This window comes from Aythya fuligula, chromosome 2 (genome assembly GCF_009819795.1).
Source record: "Aythya fuligula isolate bAytFul2 chromosome 2, bAytFul2.pri, whole genome shotgun sequence".
Lineage (NCBI taxonomy): Eukaryota > Metazoa > Chordata > Aves > Anseriformes > Anatidae > Aythya > Aythya fuligula.
The window spans coordinates 65297601-65314355 of record NC_045560.1 but is presented as its reverse complement, the minus strand read 5'-3'; the positions used below and the strand labels follow the sequence as shown (position 1 = coordinate 65314355).

At 45.8% G+C, this 16755-nt stretch overlaps 1 protein-coding gene across 2 annotated transcripts; it reads right to left on the bottom strand.

Moving 5' to 3' along the window:
- Nucleotides 1–8264: 8264 nt before the first annotated feature.
- Nucleotides 8265–16018, bottom strand: SLC25A38 (solute carrier family 25 member 38). 2 transcript variants are annotated; one of them, XM_032182537.1, is made up of 7 exons: nt 15978–16018; nt 15754–15875; nt 15477–15561; nt 14770–14949; nt 14138–14306; nt 13318–13484; nt 8265–11929 (listed from the first exon to the last, which is right to left on the bottom strand). In XM_032182537.1, the coding sequence occupies exons 1-7, from the start codon at nt 15996–15998 to the stop codon at nt 11807–11809; spliced, it is 867 nt and encodes a 288-aa protein (XP_032038428.1). In that variant the 5' UTR covers nt 15999–16018; the 3' UTR covers nt 8265–11806. The 2 variants fall into 2 exon arrangements, with proteins under 2 accessions (XP_032038428.1, XP_032038429.1); XM_032182538.1 differs by having other exon boundaries at nt 13318–13427.
- Nucleotides 16019–16755: the final 737 nt, after the last annotated feature.

Genomic DNA, 16755 nt, shown 5'->3' with positions numbered 1-16755 from the left:
CCTTTTGGGGATGGGACGTGCCTCTCTCAGAGAGGGGTAAGGATTTTGGCTTTCGAGTTAGCAGGGCTGATAGATAGGGCTTTAAACTAGAGTCGAAGGGGGAAGAGGATAAAACCAGGAATTCTAGTGATGAGCTAAGGGATGGTGCACTAGAATCAGAGGGACTGTGTGCCAGTGAGGTCCTTCGGTTGGCTCCACAAGGTGCTGTGTGTAGGGAAGTGCATTTGAAGTGCTTCTACACAAATGCACGCAGTATGAGAAATAAAATGGATGACCTAGAAGTCTTGGCCCAGTCCCACAGCTACAACATCATCAGCATAAATGAAACCTGGTGGGATGAGGCCGGTGGCTGGTATGCTGCAACAGATGGTTAAAGGCTCTTCAGAAGGGACAGGCAGGGTAGGCGAGGTGGCGGGGTGATGATGTATGCGAAGCATGGGCTGGACTGCACGGAACTTCAAGTTGGGATAGCAAAGTTGAGAGGTAAGGATTAAGGGACGAACAGATAAAGGGGATGTCGTTGTGGGAATCTATTACAGACCACCCGGCCAGGATGACAACACTGATGAATTATTCTTTGCAGAACTAAGAGATGCCTCGAGATCAACTCCCCTTGTCCTTATGGGGGACTTCAACTTGCCAGACATCAACGGGGATCACCACACAGCAGACACGAGCAAGTCCAGGAGGTTCATAAAGCACCTAGATGATAACTTCTTGGTGCGGGTGCTAAGGGAGCCAACTAGGAAAGGTGTCCTCCTTGATCTGTTGCTGGAAAACAGAGAGGGTCTTGTGGGAGACATGGCAATTGGCGGCCGTCTCAGTCATAGTGACTATGAAGTGGTTGAGTTCAGAATTTATGGTGACAGAAGGAAAACTGACACCAAAACTTCAGCCCTGGATATGGGAAAAGCAGACTTCAGGCTGCTCAGGGAACTAGTCAGCAAGGTCCCCTGGGAAGCTGCTTTTGAAGGCATTGGCATCCATCTGACTTAGAGACTGACCAGTGCTGGGGTGATGACCAGTGCTGGTCAGTCTCTAAGCACTGCCTCCTAAAAGCACAAGATCAGGCAATTCCAGAATATCAGAAGGCGGGCAGGTGGGGCAGAAGGCCATCCTGGTTGACCAGGGATCTTCTACTGGAGCTTAGACGGAAAAGTGTACGGCTGCTGGAAGGAGGGTTAGGCGACAGGGAAAGATTACAGGGATGCTGTTCGTGTTTGTAGGGAGAATATTTGTGGTGCCAAAGCCCAACCAGAGTTGAAGCTGGCTGTGTCTGTGAGAGACAATAAAAAGCTTTTTGTTTAGATATGTTAACAGAAAAAGGAGAACCAAAGAAAACATAGGTCCTCTACTTGACGGGGAAGGTCTCTTCACAGACAATGACATAGGCAAGGCAGAGACATTTAATGCCTTCTACACCTCTGTCTTCAATGCTGATGATGGGCTTCGGGACCCAGGGTGCCCTGAATGGGTGGACCAAAGCGGTGGGAATGACAAACTCCCAACCGACCCTGAACATGTGTGGGATTTGCTGCTCCACCTGGATCCATACAAGTCCATGGGTCCGGATGGGATCCATCCCAGGGTGCTCGGAGAGCTGGCTGAAGTCATCGTGGGACCTCTCAACTATTTTTCAATGATCTTGAGAATCTGGAGAGGTGCCAGTAGACTGGAAGCTGGCAAATGTTGTGCCAATTTTCAAGAAGGGTAAGAAAGAAGACCCTGGCAATTACAGGCCTGTCAGTCTCACGTCAGTGCCTGGTAAAATTATGGAGAAGGTGATTCTTGAAGTTATTGAGGCGCACCTGGGGGACAATGCAGTCGTTGGTCCCAGCCAACATGGGTTCATGAGGGGTAGGTCCAGCCTAACAAATTTGATTTCCTTCTATGACAAGATCACCCATCTAGTTGACCAAGGGAAACCAGCTGATGTGATCTTTTTGGACTTCAGCAAGGCTTTTGACACGGTTTCCCTTAGGATCCTACTGGACAAAATGTCCACCATACAGCTAAATAAAAACATCATACGATGGGTGAGCAATTGGCTGACGGGCAGGGCTCAAAGAGTTCTGGTTAATGGGGCCACATCTGGCTGGTGGATGGTTACTAGTAGGGTACCTCAAGGCTCCATTTTAGGGCCAGTCCTCTTCAATGTCTTTATCAATGATTTGGATGTAGGACTGGAAGGTGATTTGAGCAAATTTGCTGACAACACCAAACTAGGAGGAGTTGTGGACTCTGTTGAGGATGGAAAGGCCTTGCAGAGAGACCTGGACAGATTGGAGAACTGGGCGATCACCAACTGCATGAAGTTTAACAAAGGCAAGTGCCGGGTCCTACACCTGGGACAGGGCAACCCTGGCTATACGTTTAGACTGGGCAATGAGACGCTAGAGAGCAGCCCTGCAGAGAGGGATCTGGGGGTTGTAGTTGACAGCAAGTTGAATATCAGCCAGCAGTGTGGCCTGGCAGCCAGGAAGGCCAACCGTATCCTGGGGTGCATCAAGCACGGCATTGCTAGTTGGTCAAGGGATGTGATTGTCCCCCTCTACTCTGCGCTGGTGAGGCCTCACCTCGAGTACTGTGTGCAGTTCTGGGCACTGCAGTACAAGAAGGACATTAAATTGTTGGGGAGTGTCCAGAGGAGGGTGACGAAGATGGTGAAGGGCCTAGAGGGGAAGACATATGAGGAGGGGCTGAGGGCACTGGGCCTGTTCAGCCTGGAGAAGAGGAGGCTGAGGGGGGACCTCATTGCTGTCTACAACTTCCTCTTGAAGGGGAGTGGAGAGGCAGGTGACCTATTCTCTGTAAACACCAGTGATAGGGCCCACGGGAATGGTGTTAAGCTGAGGCAGAGGAAGTTTAGGCTGGACATCAGGAAGAGGTTCTTCACCGAGAGGGTGGTTGCACACTGGAACAGGCCCCCAAGGGAAGTAGTCACTTCACCAAGCCTGTCTGAATTTAAAAAGCGATTGGACTGTGCACTTAGTCACATGGTCTAAACGTTTGGGTTGACCTGTGCGGTGCCAGGAGTTGGACTTGATGATCCTTATGGGTCCCTTCCAACTCGGGATATTCTATTCTATGATTTTAACCTAATGAAACTTGATTTAAAAAACAAAAATGCAAAGCTGTACTTTAGGCTAAATAGTAAATGTAAAACTTGCTCATAGTGTTTTTGGAGGTGACTGAAATGCTTTGAAATTCTGATGCACAGTATTTCTGAAGGCTTACACAAACAGAAAAGCATGATTGTTTGGTCAGGTGAAAAAAAGCAGCAGTTTTGGCTTCCAAATACTTGCTTGTTTATGAAGGGCTGTCTGTTTCAAATGTGTAATTGACTCAAGATGCAGAAATTTGAAGCAGAGAAAATATGCCCTGTATTCACACGTGCTGATGTGCTGAAAAACCAGCCAACAAATGCAGCAGTTTTCACAGAATGGTGCAAAAAAGAAGGCCTCAGCTAAATTCTTGCTGGTATAAGCCGTTTTGTTAAAGCAGGGAAAGAACAGCTTTTCTAGTCCACGTAAGAGTTGTGTTTGTTGCTGTTTAAACTGATCTCCAGATCTTGTTCATAGCCTGCTTTATGTCAGCTCTGCATGTTTCTCATATGACAGAGAATGAAACTCAGCTTGGTTGCTGCAGTTAATTTTCTCCTTCACCAGCTGGTGCATTCTCTCTTAAGGGTAATGTCTTCATAAGCTAGTGTGGGCTGTTCTAATAAAATCCAGTGGAGCTGTTCTTCACTTTGATTTTCTTCAGTGTCAGGATGAGCAGACAACTTATGTACAGTTGTATGTTTGTTTTTTTTTTTTTTGTGCAGAGCTACAGTGCAGGAAGGATCTGTGGCCAGATGCCAGTGGGAGGAAGATGACACACCAGCTGGATGGTGAGTTCTGAAACTAAGTCATGAAATACTGCAGTGGTTTAGGAGAAGTGGCAGACTCTACCAAGGGGAAAGGAAACTATGCTTACAGCATTACAGAGCACCCCAAAACCTAATCATGGTTTTAAGATGTATTTATACTCAGTTACTCTAGATTGTAAGAGTTTGTAACAGAATGCCACTGGGGCTGGATTATTTCCCATTAAACCTAGGCTTAATTCAGGTCTTTTTTACGATCTCAAAATGGATGTTATCAATGTGCTGATCAGATGTGCTAACGTGATTTTTCTCTCTCTTGATAGATTGGTTTATCAGGCAAGGCTGAAATGGCACATCTGGGAAGATGGAATATGGGACATACTAAGCATGTTTGCAGGTGATGCTAAATTAGGAGAAGCTGTTGACTCCTCTGAGGGCAGAGAAGTCTTGATAGGTTATAATACTGGACACTTGCCAGTTGTATGAGATTTAACAAGAGCAAGTGCCAAATTCTGCACCTGGGACGGGATGATCCTGGATATATGCACAGACTGGAGGATGAGAGGCTAGAGAGCAGCCCTGCAGAGAGGAATCTGTGGGCTCTGGTCAACAGCAAAATTAATATGAGTTAACAGTGTGCTCTGCAAGCCAAATGGCCAACAGTACCCTGGAATGCATCAGGCATAGCACTGCTAGCTGGTTGAGGGAAGGGATTGTCCCACTCTGCTCTGCACTGGTGCAGCCTCATCTTGAGTACTGCGCGTAGTTCGGGGTGCCACAATATAAGAAGGATATAAAACTACTATTGTCCAAAGGAGGGAAACGAAGTTGTTGAAGGGTCTAGAGTGAAAGAGATAGGACCTGATGGAATGGCACAAAGCTGTGTCAGGGGAAATTCAGATGAGATGTTAGGAGAAGGCTCTTCACTAAGAGGGTGTTCAAGCACTGGAACAGGCTCCCCAGGAAAGCAAGTGGTCATGGCACCAAGCCTGCCAGAGTTCAAGAACTGCTTGGACAATGTTCTCAGACATATGGTTTGATTCTTAGGTAATCCTGTGCTGAGCCAGGATTTGGACTCGATGATCCGTGTGGGTCCAGTGCAATTCACAGAATCACTCTATGGTTCTGCATCTGGGACTGTTTTGGACCATCCAGTCAGTAACAGCAAGGCCCTGACATCTTGGAGAAAGCCCTTTGTAGGACCCCTGTTAAGGAGTCCAGGATGCACGAAGAACCACTGAGAGTGATCCCTGGGCACAAGGAGCAGCCTTTCTGTCTAGCAAGCAAAATGGCATGTGGGAGTGAACCCACAGAAAGTGGCTTTCAGCTTACGGTCATCCTGCAGCAGCAAGGAGTCTTGGAGTAGGCAGGTGTAGGGAAGCATCACAGAGTTACTACCTTTGAGTAGTGCAAGAACTTCAAGGAGGTTCCTGGGGTGGCTACAAAGCCCCAGAAAGACCATCTCCCCAACGGCCAGCCCAGGCTGTGAAAGAAAGCAGCAGCCCTTGCCAGGAGAGGTCTGTGAGCAAGGGGCCTGTAACACGCCCCCAGTGGTGGGAAAGCCACTGAGCTGCTGTGCAGACATCTGCTGCCCAAAGAGGTCCTGTGAAGAGTGTATCGACTGGTGCATCTGGGCAGAACATGAGAGAGGCTCGGTAAGAAAGACCTTTGGGCAGTATCTTTGCCATGGGACATGCCTGTGGGTGTCATACAGGGAATGGTGTGGAGCCTGTGGAGTTTGATCCTCCAGAAGACAAAACTGAGAACACAGATACGCAGCCACCTCCTGTGAAGCTGTATGCGTCAATGTTGCATTTGGGATTCCCCCAACAAAGAGAAGTGGGAGCCCTACCAAGAGGACTAGGGCTTCTCTGGTGCCTTGGCCTTGGCCCTGTGCCTTGAAAGGGCTCCAGTCCCCTACCAGTCCCCTGCCAGAAGGCAGCTGAGGCAGGGTGAGGAAATGGGAAGTGAAGGTATTAATTTACATGTACCTGGCTTGTGCAAGGCTTCCCTGGAACCTGTAACAGAGTTCCTGAGTTACAGGTGTAGTGTGAGCCCATCTTCCCTGTCCCACACTGTCCCAGTCATCATCAAATCAATAGGTGGAACCGATTAACCTCAGTGAAGAGGATAGAGACACTGTGCCTGGGATCCCCCTGGCAAAACGGCAGCAACAGTGTGCCATAAGGATGTGGCTTCACAGTGCTTCAGCCCTGCCCCATCAACATCCTGCAGCTGAGGCAGGGTGAGGAAGAGGGAAATGCTGCAGGTTGGCCAGCTTACAGTCTCCCCCTCGTCAATAAAGGATATAGTATCTTTAAGATATTGTGTGAGGCCTTTTCCATCTCATGTTATTCCCCCTGTCCTCGGTGCATGTTTTCTGTACTAAGCCCTCAGGGAGAAGGAAGGGAGGGCCCTTGCTTCCCTTGGGCTGTTGCAGCAGGGAGCAGAAGCAGCTGGTGGAGGGCCACCAAGGTCAGGGTGGCTCTGGAAGTGATTTTCTAAAAGTTGTTCTTATTTGAAGCAGTATATTATCTTCATTACTCTCACTTCAGGTTTCTGTGACCACACCTTATTACTACTTCTTGGTTTTTCTTATCCTCCTCCAGCAAAGGTGCACAAAACCATACAGTATCAGGCTTAGCAGACATTAATACATGCTGGTTTAGCAGCCTGTCCAGTGTACAGCCCAGGTGAACTACAGATCGCTCCAGGTACAAGTTTAGTCAAGCAAATGGGACACGACACCACAGTGGGTGAGAATCTGCTACATGAACCTGTCTGCTAGCTTTGCTGCAGCATGGTGGCCCTCAGCCAGAGAACAGCATAGCCTGTTGGTTAATTTGCAATTTTATAAGCATGCACACTATAAACATTTCTCAGAAATACATGTGGTTGATAACCACAGTATCTAATACTGGAGACAGCAGTCTGATTTTCCAAACACCATGGAATGTATTTTCAGCACACTTAAAAGTTACTCCTTAGTATGTGGCTTTTCTTTTGAGGTATGTGGTATTTTCTTTTAAAACTTTGGATAAGATGATGTATGTACTTGCTGGTGATCCCTTACGTTGGAGGCAGAGCCATGTGCAGTCTGTTCCATCTCCAGCAGACCCGATCCCAAGGAAAGAACAGCTCCACAGTGACAGCAAGGCTTTCTTTTGTTCACCTTTGCCAGATATGGTCCCACATTTGCCTTTATTCAAAAAATGTTCATCTTTTGTAAGGCTGTTTGTCACGCACATAGTGCTACTACTTGTATGGAAACTGCCTCTGGAAGCAGCTACATTTTCTTCACATGCTGAAAGCTCCAGGAAGCTCTGAGGTTAGTACTCAATAGTGGAGGTAGTGTTATTTTTTTAAAGATGCAGTTGCTTTACCTTGAAGTTTGCAGTTTCAGAAGAGAAAAATGGTTTTACAGTTGAATGATCTTTACTGAAGTTACAACTGGCATCTACTAAACCCAGATCAGTATCATCTTTGTAAATTCCATCTTCACTTGTATTTCAAAGGTTTGTTATTTCTTTCGTGGTTTGGGGAAAACAGACTTCAGCAAATTCTTATTTCCAGTTCTACAAAAGTTGCAGAGGTCTCCTTGTTAACCTTTTATTTTGCTGGTTTCTTAAGCAGACACCACAGGTTAATGTTCTATTACAAGAATAGTGCCTCTAATGGTTCCTCTTCTATCTTTCCCACCCTCCACAGGGTTAGGGAGCTTGTCCCTTATCTCTCCTCACAGCTGCAGCAGCTGGCAGCAGAGTAAACAGAAATGCCTCTACACTGGATGTGGGTCTCCAAGGCAGCAGGAGCTCTGGGGAGCCCTGCATGCAAGAGGTGGTGCAGCCTATCCACTACTGCATCCCAGGGCCATGCTTTGGTAAGAGATCAGCAATCAAGTATGCCCTTGCACTATGCCTCACAGCAAAAATGAAGTCACAAGCACAATTTTTGGTCCTCTGTTGAGATCAGGCTGCCTAATTAGCGAAGAGCTGGTTTGCATGAGATTAAAAAGTTAGTTTCTACTCAGAGTGCTCAAAACGCCACTGTCCTAAAGGCTGATATTTCAACTTCTGTTAGTGAGATTCACTTTGCATCAGCCTTAACACACAACAGGCAGGCAGAGAAAACTGTGAGGAAGACAAGAGTCCCCACTGCTGTGTATTCTTTTTCATTTAAGTAATGCAAATTCAGCTTGCATTAGCACAGTCTGTTTATTGTGCCCTATAGAAAGAGAATACACATGGCCTCATATTACTCTGAACTCACCCAACAATTCTGTTCTCTTGGAGAAAAAGCCTAATAAAGAAAAAGTAGTTTCCCATCCCATCTCTTTGCTTTTTATGTTTTTGTTTTGCTGTTGTTAGTGTTTTTTTTTTGGAAGAAATAGAGGGGATGACATTGATAATTCTGGCAACCCAGCTTTTAATAGAAATATATACTTTATCACAAATATTTTTTGTAGACATACACTCAAAACACTCAAACCTATACAATGTTCAAAACCTCCAGTTCTGTTTTAAACAGTACAAGAGAAAAAAAATATGACCACCAGAGGCAGAACAGAAATAACATGAAACAAATAAATACCCAGGCTATTTCTCTTGTGTCTTTACAAGAGAGTTAAATACTGACTGCCTCAATGTGTTAGCCAGTTGCATTCTTATACCACAGTTGCAGGGGCAAACAGAGCCAACACACACTCACTAAGAGTGCATTGCCAGCAACTGAGGTCACCCAGAGAGGGATCTGACTGTGATCTTGCCATAATAGAAAAAGGCTCACACTTTATCACACCACCTTCTCCAAAGCCATCTTAGCTTAGATTTTGTAAATGATTATCTAATGGGATTGTTAGTGCTGAATTGTTGGGGTGATGGAGGTAGGTGATTCATTACCTGCCTCTGGGACTGTCTTTGGTTTTTGTGTTTAGGTTGTACAGTGACCATTTTTTGTTTGTTAGAAGCATACAACCTCATGAGCAGCATAGCTAAACACTCACCACAACTATTGAAAAGTAACTTCAACTAATCAGTTTAGAAACAATGTGTGTTTTTTTTTTTTTTTTTGAAAAAGAAAAAGGGTGAAAGATGATAAAATGAGCTGAGAAAGTCTTGTATCCGTCCGATACAGCTTTCAGGTCATGAAGTAGAAAGAACTTCAAGCTTCCCCTTCCCCTATATGTAAGGGAAGTGACAAAAGAAACAAAAACAAACAAACCTGCACCACAAAACTCACTATTCCCAGCTTGTGTGTAGAGAAGTCTTTGGATTTGCAGCACTAAGGGTTGATGAAGTGCAGTGCAGTTTAGATTCTCTATTTGTAGAGGTCCAAGGAGCCCCAACTAGTTCACAAGTGAAAGACATACACCTTTTCACTCCACTGCAACTAAGAGCCTCCTCATTCTCTATGAAGTTAAGGGAATAGAAGAGCTTTCCAAAAGAAAAAAAGCTAATACTGCTTTAGGGCAGTAGATTTTAAGACCCCAGCAGGTCTGAATAGATTCTCTAGTTCCTCCTTCGTTACTTTACCAGGCAGGAATATAGGGCACAAAAGCCACCAAAGCAGCCCTGCATTTCAGATTTCTGATGAGGACATCACTTAATACAAGATTTATCACCTGGCACTCTTTGCTCACATGCCTCATTAAGCTTCTGTCTGCACAAGCTGCATATTACTTTGCAATTGCTTAATCAGCAGCTAAAATACTTGTGAAGCATCTTGCAGGCAACCCCACGTGCAGCCCTTGACTGCCACAACACAAGGTGAACAACAGATCTACCTCACACACCAGACTGGGAAACCCCAAATAAATTCAGGCTTTGACCCCATGCATAGCAGAATAAAGGACTCTGCCAGGTCAGTAATCTAGACTTGGTTCTTCAGCTCTGTCAGCAGTACTCAGGGTAACAAACAGCAACATGTGCAGTCACCACTGTTTCACGTGCACTTGAGTTCAAGTCACTATGGGTAAGAGGGACTACAAAAAGGGGAACTGCTTTTATTCAGGATTTGGCAAATGATCCAGCCACTCACCTGACAATCTGCCAGCTTCACAATCTGACTGACAGGAATGATTTGATGAAGTGCTCTATTCTTAACATGCACACATGCACTCAGGACCCTTCACCAGCATTCTTGGAGACTCATGCATAGTGTAGTGCCAGCCCACTCACAGATGGGCTCAGACTAAAAACAGGCAGCCCCTTCCAAGCATCTAGCATGTCCTTAAACTTTCCGGTGACTTCACTTTCACGTCAGTCATCAAAGCTACTTGCGGCTGGAATCTATTGAAGAACATCTTTTACAACTCACATCCCCTCTGTTCTTGTGGTCAGGAGACTGCCAGAGCAGGCACTGCTTATGCAAGTTGCATTTTAAGTATTAAGTATGATACATCAAACCAGTTCATACAACTAAAGTGTGCCACATCTTCATATTTAGAGACACCTACTCTGTTTTTAAAGTGAATTTTAACACCACTAGATATTTAATAAAAAACAATGCTATGTTTTCTGCAAGGTACACTACAGAACAGGATACATACTTCCACGCCTAGCTTTGTGACAACACCAGCAAAGCTGCAAATTCAGCCAGCCCATAGAAGTGCAAGTGAAGAGGGGAGCAGGCTGTACCTAAGATTGGAAAGCATATGCTATTAGCTCTGGAGTAGAAATGAGGAAAAAGGCACAGTTGATGAAAAAAAGTGTACTTGATCTCCAAGCTTAAACTCAGGAATACTGAAACATGAATAGATGAACCTGCTAAGAGAAAACAATAATCTCAGAACCCGCCCAGAGTTTGTGTGGAACATAAATAGAATTAAAAGTTCCCTACCAAACACTCAGACACCTCAAACTTTGGAGAAAGCTTGCAGAAAAAAACCACAGCTTTTTCTCTCCCAAACTAAAGATATTCCACATGCAATCAGTAATGGCTTCTAAGAGAAATCTGAAGTGTATGTATATGTATCTGCTTCCGTTATTCATTTATGCACTAGGAGCCGTGATCCTAAAAGCTACATCTAAGGACCAGCTCACGTAGAATGTAGATCAGGGATCAAACAAATAATAGGAAGCAAATACATCTCTAGTACAACTGGATAAAAAAAAAAAAAAAAGTATTCCTGGTGTAACCAATCATCAGGAAAAGTGTTTTTCAGGGAACAAGTAGAATGTTGGTAGCAACTAGCATGCTCTCGACTTTTGCTTTGAAGTGTCTTATGCTTCTTAATTCTAGTGCAAATGCTGCTGTAGCCGCAGAAGCATATATGAAGTGTTAAGATACTCAGTTACACAGTGGCATATGACACAGCAAGGAGACTTTAGTTACCTTCTCTGTTATCAAGCACAGTACAAAAATGATGACAGAGCTTTCCTTCAGCACTTCATTCTCTTCCAACCACTCCTGCATTATAAACCTCAAGAGACACATCCAGTCTCCTGATGTGGTCTGCAGTGTTCCCCTGTGAGAACAACGCATATGAGGAAGGAGTATCTACAGCAGACGGTGGATCACAGTGGCCTTACTGGCCAGACCAGCAAGGAACAGGCTGGCAGATTCTGCAATCAGCACTGCCCTTGCTGTTATCTCCTCAAACACTTTTTGTTCAGCAATTTCTCATTGCATTAAGGTGGTGAGCACAGAGCTAGCTTTAAAACAGGCTTCTCTAAGCACAGACACCAGGCTGCAGAAACCCTGCCATTTCCCAAGGAAGCCTGCAAGTACAGTCCTTCTGGAATGAATTGATCAAATGAAGCAAAGATTCAACTCTTCTTTCCCCTACTTGCCAAAAGGCTTAATCCTCTCTCTCCAAAGGACTTTCTTCCTCCCAGCTGAGTAAGGCTTATTCCTCTGTGCAACTGGGAACTGCCCAGTGCCAGCTGATCACAGCAAGCAGGAAAAGGAGTGAAGCTGTTCAGTTTTAGTGCAAGTCAGTCAAGATTTCAAGCCCATTTTTTCCATCATCTGTTCATATACAGTCCATGCCATCGCTGCCATCAAAGTACGCCTGAGGGCACGGGGCACTCCACCTCGGAAAAAGCCGACCAGCCCAAAGTCCTGCAACAGGAGATAAACAACAACCCATTACTATCTGCCTCGAGCATTTTAACTTCTCATATTACATGGAACAGCCCAGGATGTATTTCAGCTCTGATCCAAATCAGTCTCTGAAAGATCCAGGCTTAAATTGAATTCAACCTTTAGGAAGAACCCATAACGCTGTGCACTTGCAGGGCTGCTGCTGAAGAAGGAAGGGGAAGGGTGTGTTAGGATGACAAACAATGGGGAAAGCCACATTGAAGCCTGAAAAAGAGAAGGTGAGGGAGTAACAATTTCAAGCCACTTGAGGAAAGTGACTTGTTATAGTTTACAGATCATTCATATTTACAAAAATAATTTAAGACTTAAAATTGAAGTTTATAAGTACTGAATAAGAAAAAAAAAATCTGATACAAGGAAATGAACTACATACAAAAAAAAAATCAAAACATATTCCCGTTTAGGATTAGAGTTCAATTTGGAAACAGAGTAAAGCTGCCTTCTGAGGGCAGGAAGGGGAAGGTGGATTTTGAGTACATCTCTATGCCATTCCTTGGATACAGACCTGAATATTTATTTCTCTTTTAGTGTCTTTTAATATTTCTCTTTTAAGGGAAAAGAATTGATTTTTTCACTGGCTTATCTCTAAAATTGCCATTTAATGCCACTTACTAAAGAAACCCTTTGTTTCAGTGTGGTAACTACAGATGTGCCTGCACTGATAAGCCAGAGGTGACAGCAGCTGCAAGCACAGCTCCACCAAGCTTACATACAGAGCTAAAATGAAATAATCCAAGTGCTTTCCATCACTACCAGTGTAAGAATCAAGGCATAACAGACAGAACTTAAGCGTAATCATTCACTAGTTGGAAACATGAAGCAAGTTTGTGTGGAGAGATACTTGCTGCAATACGCCAACCTTTGTGCTCTAAGCTTACTCTCCAATTCCCATTTTTTGTAATTTTGTGAAAAGAAAAAAAAAAAGATAATGGACTGGGGAATGGCAAGAATAATCAGGGAGCAAGTTCACAGCCTTGTAATCTGTCCAAGAAGAGCAAAAAAATATCTGATAGCAATAATGGCCTCACTTATTACAAGGAAAACCAAGGAATAATGGACTGAAGACTCTGACAGCTTTCAAGCCATCAAAAACATTACTTCTCCAGCTACTTTCCTGAGCAGACCATAAGCCAGTGACAAGAAATTCAGCCTCAGTCTCCCGCAGCATGATCCAGCTCATCTTCTGAAAACGCTCACGCTAATTAGCCTGATTGTAAGAATTCAATAAGCAGTCACATTTGTTCACCTACTTTAAAAGGCAAAAACTTTCTTAGCATGGCTGTGCTTCAAGCAAGGAAGTGAGAAGCAAGGCTGCAATTGCACTAGCTAGAAGGGATTCATCTCACCTTGTAGATGAAGGCAATGGCCTGGCTTGTCCTGCAGTACTTTTCAGGGGATAGCTGCATGTGTGTTTTGATGACATCAGCAGGCTGTGTTGTCAGTGAAGCCAAGATTCCTGCAAAGATCCCACAGCCAAAATTCATCAAGGGCATGAGCACTGGATCCAGCTGGTCTGCAGCAGAGCAAAGGCAACTCACTCAGACACAAAACAGGCTACATTGCATGACAAACCGAAAAGCTACTGAATGAGGGTATCAATAGCAGAGTCCAAGAGAAGACAAAATCCATGCAGGGCAGAGAAGACCTTGGAAGGGAAGGCTAAAGTTAAGACTTTAAAGATAGAAGACAAAGTTACTTATCTTAAAGACAAGTTAAAGATAAGACTGCACAAAGAGCTCACTTCTGAGGAACTGAATTTAATTGGAGCTCAGGTAAGGAAAAGATGTGTAAGTCTTGTCCCAGCCAGTTCTAACACCAGAGAAATGCCAGTTTAGTGGAAACTAATCAGTATACAAGACAACCAGCCGGATAAAACACTGCTGAACACATCCTCTCAGTTCTTCACTAACCTAACTTAAGCATCACTTACTTATATTAAGCATCAGTCTTCATAACCAATTAGTTCAGGGTCAATTTCCATTTCTATACTGATCTGAGCTATAAGTCTACAGTTCTCTTTAAGTAAGAGGCAAACATCTCACCTGAAGTCCTACAAGAGACTAAGTTAGCTGCTGAGGTTGAGTGCAATAGGCAGAGCAGGGAATCATAGGGCAAGATGCAAGAAAAGTAGTATCTTCTGTTACGGCCTCCAAAGTTCAGCCTTACCCTGAGGTGTGAGTTTTTTGGTCTGTGTGTAGAACATCAGGTAGATCCCAGAGAATGGTGCATCCCGCAGCAGCGTTGCAGTGAGCCCACTGAACATGCCACGAGCCCCTTCTGTCTGGTAAATATTCTTCAGAGCTGCGTATACACTCCTATAGCCAAACCTTCCACTCTGCAGAGGCAGATAAAATTCTGTCATCCACATGCCAGGAACGGGCTAAGGAGCTCTGCTCTCAGCCTGAGGTAACCATGTTCAAACCAACAATGCTATGTGCTTCATGTAATACCTAAGATGGCAGTAGAGAGGATAGCCCAAGGCAAAAACTTCATTCCATCTGCCTCTGCCTTTAAAACAGTCTTTCAAGAAGGTAACTTAAAAAGGGCCCTACAATTGCAAAGACATTACATGCAAACAGAACTTCAAAATCTCTGGGTGAATTCTGTTCCATCTTACACATCTTGCCTAAACACCAGTGGTATGACTTGGCACAATGCATGAACCAGGATGAAATCGGGACTACATCTCTGGCTGTATGTGAGGACCAGCAACCTTCTCCAGATACAAGAACTTCTTTGTCATCATGAGGAACGGGTGTGACATCATTAACAAGGAATTAATTAGAAAGTCAACTAACCTCATACCGGGTCTTCACTACAGTTACCGGCAACATGCAAATCCCTGATATTGCACGTGCAGTAGCACCCAGAAAGACAGACTCCAGGGCTGTGGGTGAACGGTCCACTAGAAGATTTTGCTTCATTGTGTACAGAGTGCTGAAGTAAATCCCAACCCCAGGAATGCATCTTGCAAAAGACTTCAAAGAAACAGTACCAAAGAAAGACAGAAAAAGCACTCATAAGACAAAATGTACTACAGAACATTTCAGGAGCTATTAAATGTGTTAGGAAGCTTTATGAAAAAAAAAATCATTGCAAGATCATTAAAGCTAAGAAAAGAAAACAAAGAAAAGTAATTAATGCCACTGAGAGGTAAGAGATTCAACTGACGCCAGGATTTAACACACTCCTCATCTGCAATTTTCTAGCAACAAGGTATTCCAAAGCGAAACTAGGTTCTGCAGTTGCCACACCACGTTTGTAAAATTATTCAAGCATTCAGCTGCTCAGCCTTGCAAATCAACAATGGCTGCTAGGACCAAACCAGCGGAACTCACAACATTAACCATTAAATCCAATTTTAAGGTGTTAACTATCTACCTATCACATGATCTCACTTAAATCATACAAGAGCTGGCCACCTGAATCCAGCCCTTAGTTATTAAAAACCGGTAGGTCTATTTATGTGTGTGTTTTTGCGATGAGGGTTGAAACAGCCACTTACTGGTGAGACACCTTTCCAGAGCCCCAGAAGACTCTCGGTACGAACCACCCTGAAGAGCAGCATCACCATCCCAACGCGGCCGGACCTGAAAGGAAGACAAGACAGGCGCTGCAGCGAGGGGCTGCTTCTGCCCTCAGCCCTACAGGCTCCCGGTCACTCTTTGCAGACCCCATCCTGTCCCAGAAGGACGCTCAGTCCCTGCAGGAGACCCCCGAGCACCGAGCACCGAGCCCCGGCCGGGCTGGGGCACGGCCCCCCCCCCCGATTGGCCCCTTACCCGCCCGCGGGGGGCTGCAGGGTCTGCAGGCGGGTCTTCAGCAGGTCGAGGGGCTGGAAAAGGAGCGTGGAGCAGGTGCCGCTGATGGAGCCGCAGATGAAGGCCTTCAGCACGGGATGCATCTGGAGGGGGAGGGGAGGCGGCCGGTTAACGTCCCGTCACGGGGAGCCGCGCGAACCCAGCGCACCGCGCCGACCGCGGCTGGGCCGCAGGCGCGCCATTACCTCCACCTCTCGCCCCGGCATCCCCGAACCGCTCCGCAACCAGTCAGCGCCACAGGCAGGAGTGACGCGACGGGCGCGCCCCCGCCGCGGGCCAATCCCAGCCAAGGCGAGGGGCGCGCGGCCCGCCAAGTGCGGCTGCGCGGCCGCTAAACTCTAGCGTACCGGGGGCGCGCTTGCCGTGACACGTGACCTGCATGGGCGGGTGCGCGCCTTGCGGCCCCGCCTTCGTGCGAAAATATGAAAAGCAGGGGGCGTGTGTTTAAGTCAGTGGCTGGAATGTGGTTTGGGCCCCATTTCCTGGACCTAACAACCCTTTTGGTAAAGAAGTTCTTCCTAACATCCAACCTAAAACTCCCCTGGTGCAACTCTAGCCCATTCCCCTTCGTCCTGTCACCGGGCACGTGGGAGAACAGACCAACCCCCACCTTGCTACAGCCTCCTTTAAGGTACCTGTGGAGTGCAATAAGGTCGCCCCTGAGCCTCCTTTTCTCCAGGCTGAACAAGCCCAGCTCCCTCAGCTGCTCCTTGTAGGACTTGTTCTCCAGACCCCTCACCAGCTTCGTCGACCCAAATCCAGCCTTTCCTCGAACTCCCCCAGGGATAGTGATGCCACCACCTCCCCGGGCAACCCGATCCAATGCCTGACTTCTCTTCCTGAGATGAAATTCCTCCCCATTTTTAATCTAACACCCCCTCCCCCCCCCGCAGCAAAATATTTGGCCCGGCAGGCTTTGCAAGGCACAGGCACAGGAAAATTGAGCAATTACGAAGTGTTGCT

Excerpts from the sequence above, each read along its gene's own strand:
- SLC25A38 (XM_032182537.1), bottom strand. The coding sequence starts at position 15,998 with ATGCCGGGGCGAGAGGTGGAG. Across the intron at positions 15,876-15,977 it reads TGCCGGGGCGAGAGGTGGAG|ATGCATCCCGTGCTGAAGGC; the intron begins GTAATGGCGCGC and ends CTCCCCCTCCAG. Across the intron at positions 11,930-13,317 it reads CCATTGCCTTCATCTACAAG|GACTTTGGGCTGGTCGGCTT; the intron begins GTGAGATGAATC and ends CTCCTGTTGCAG.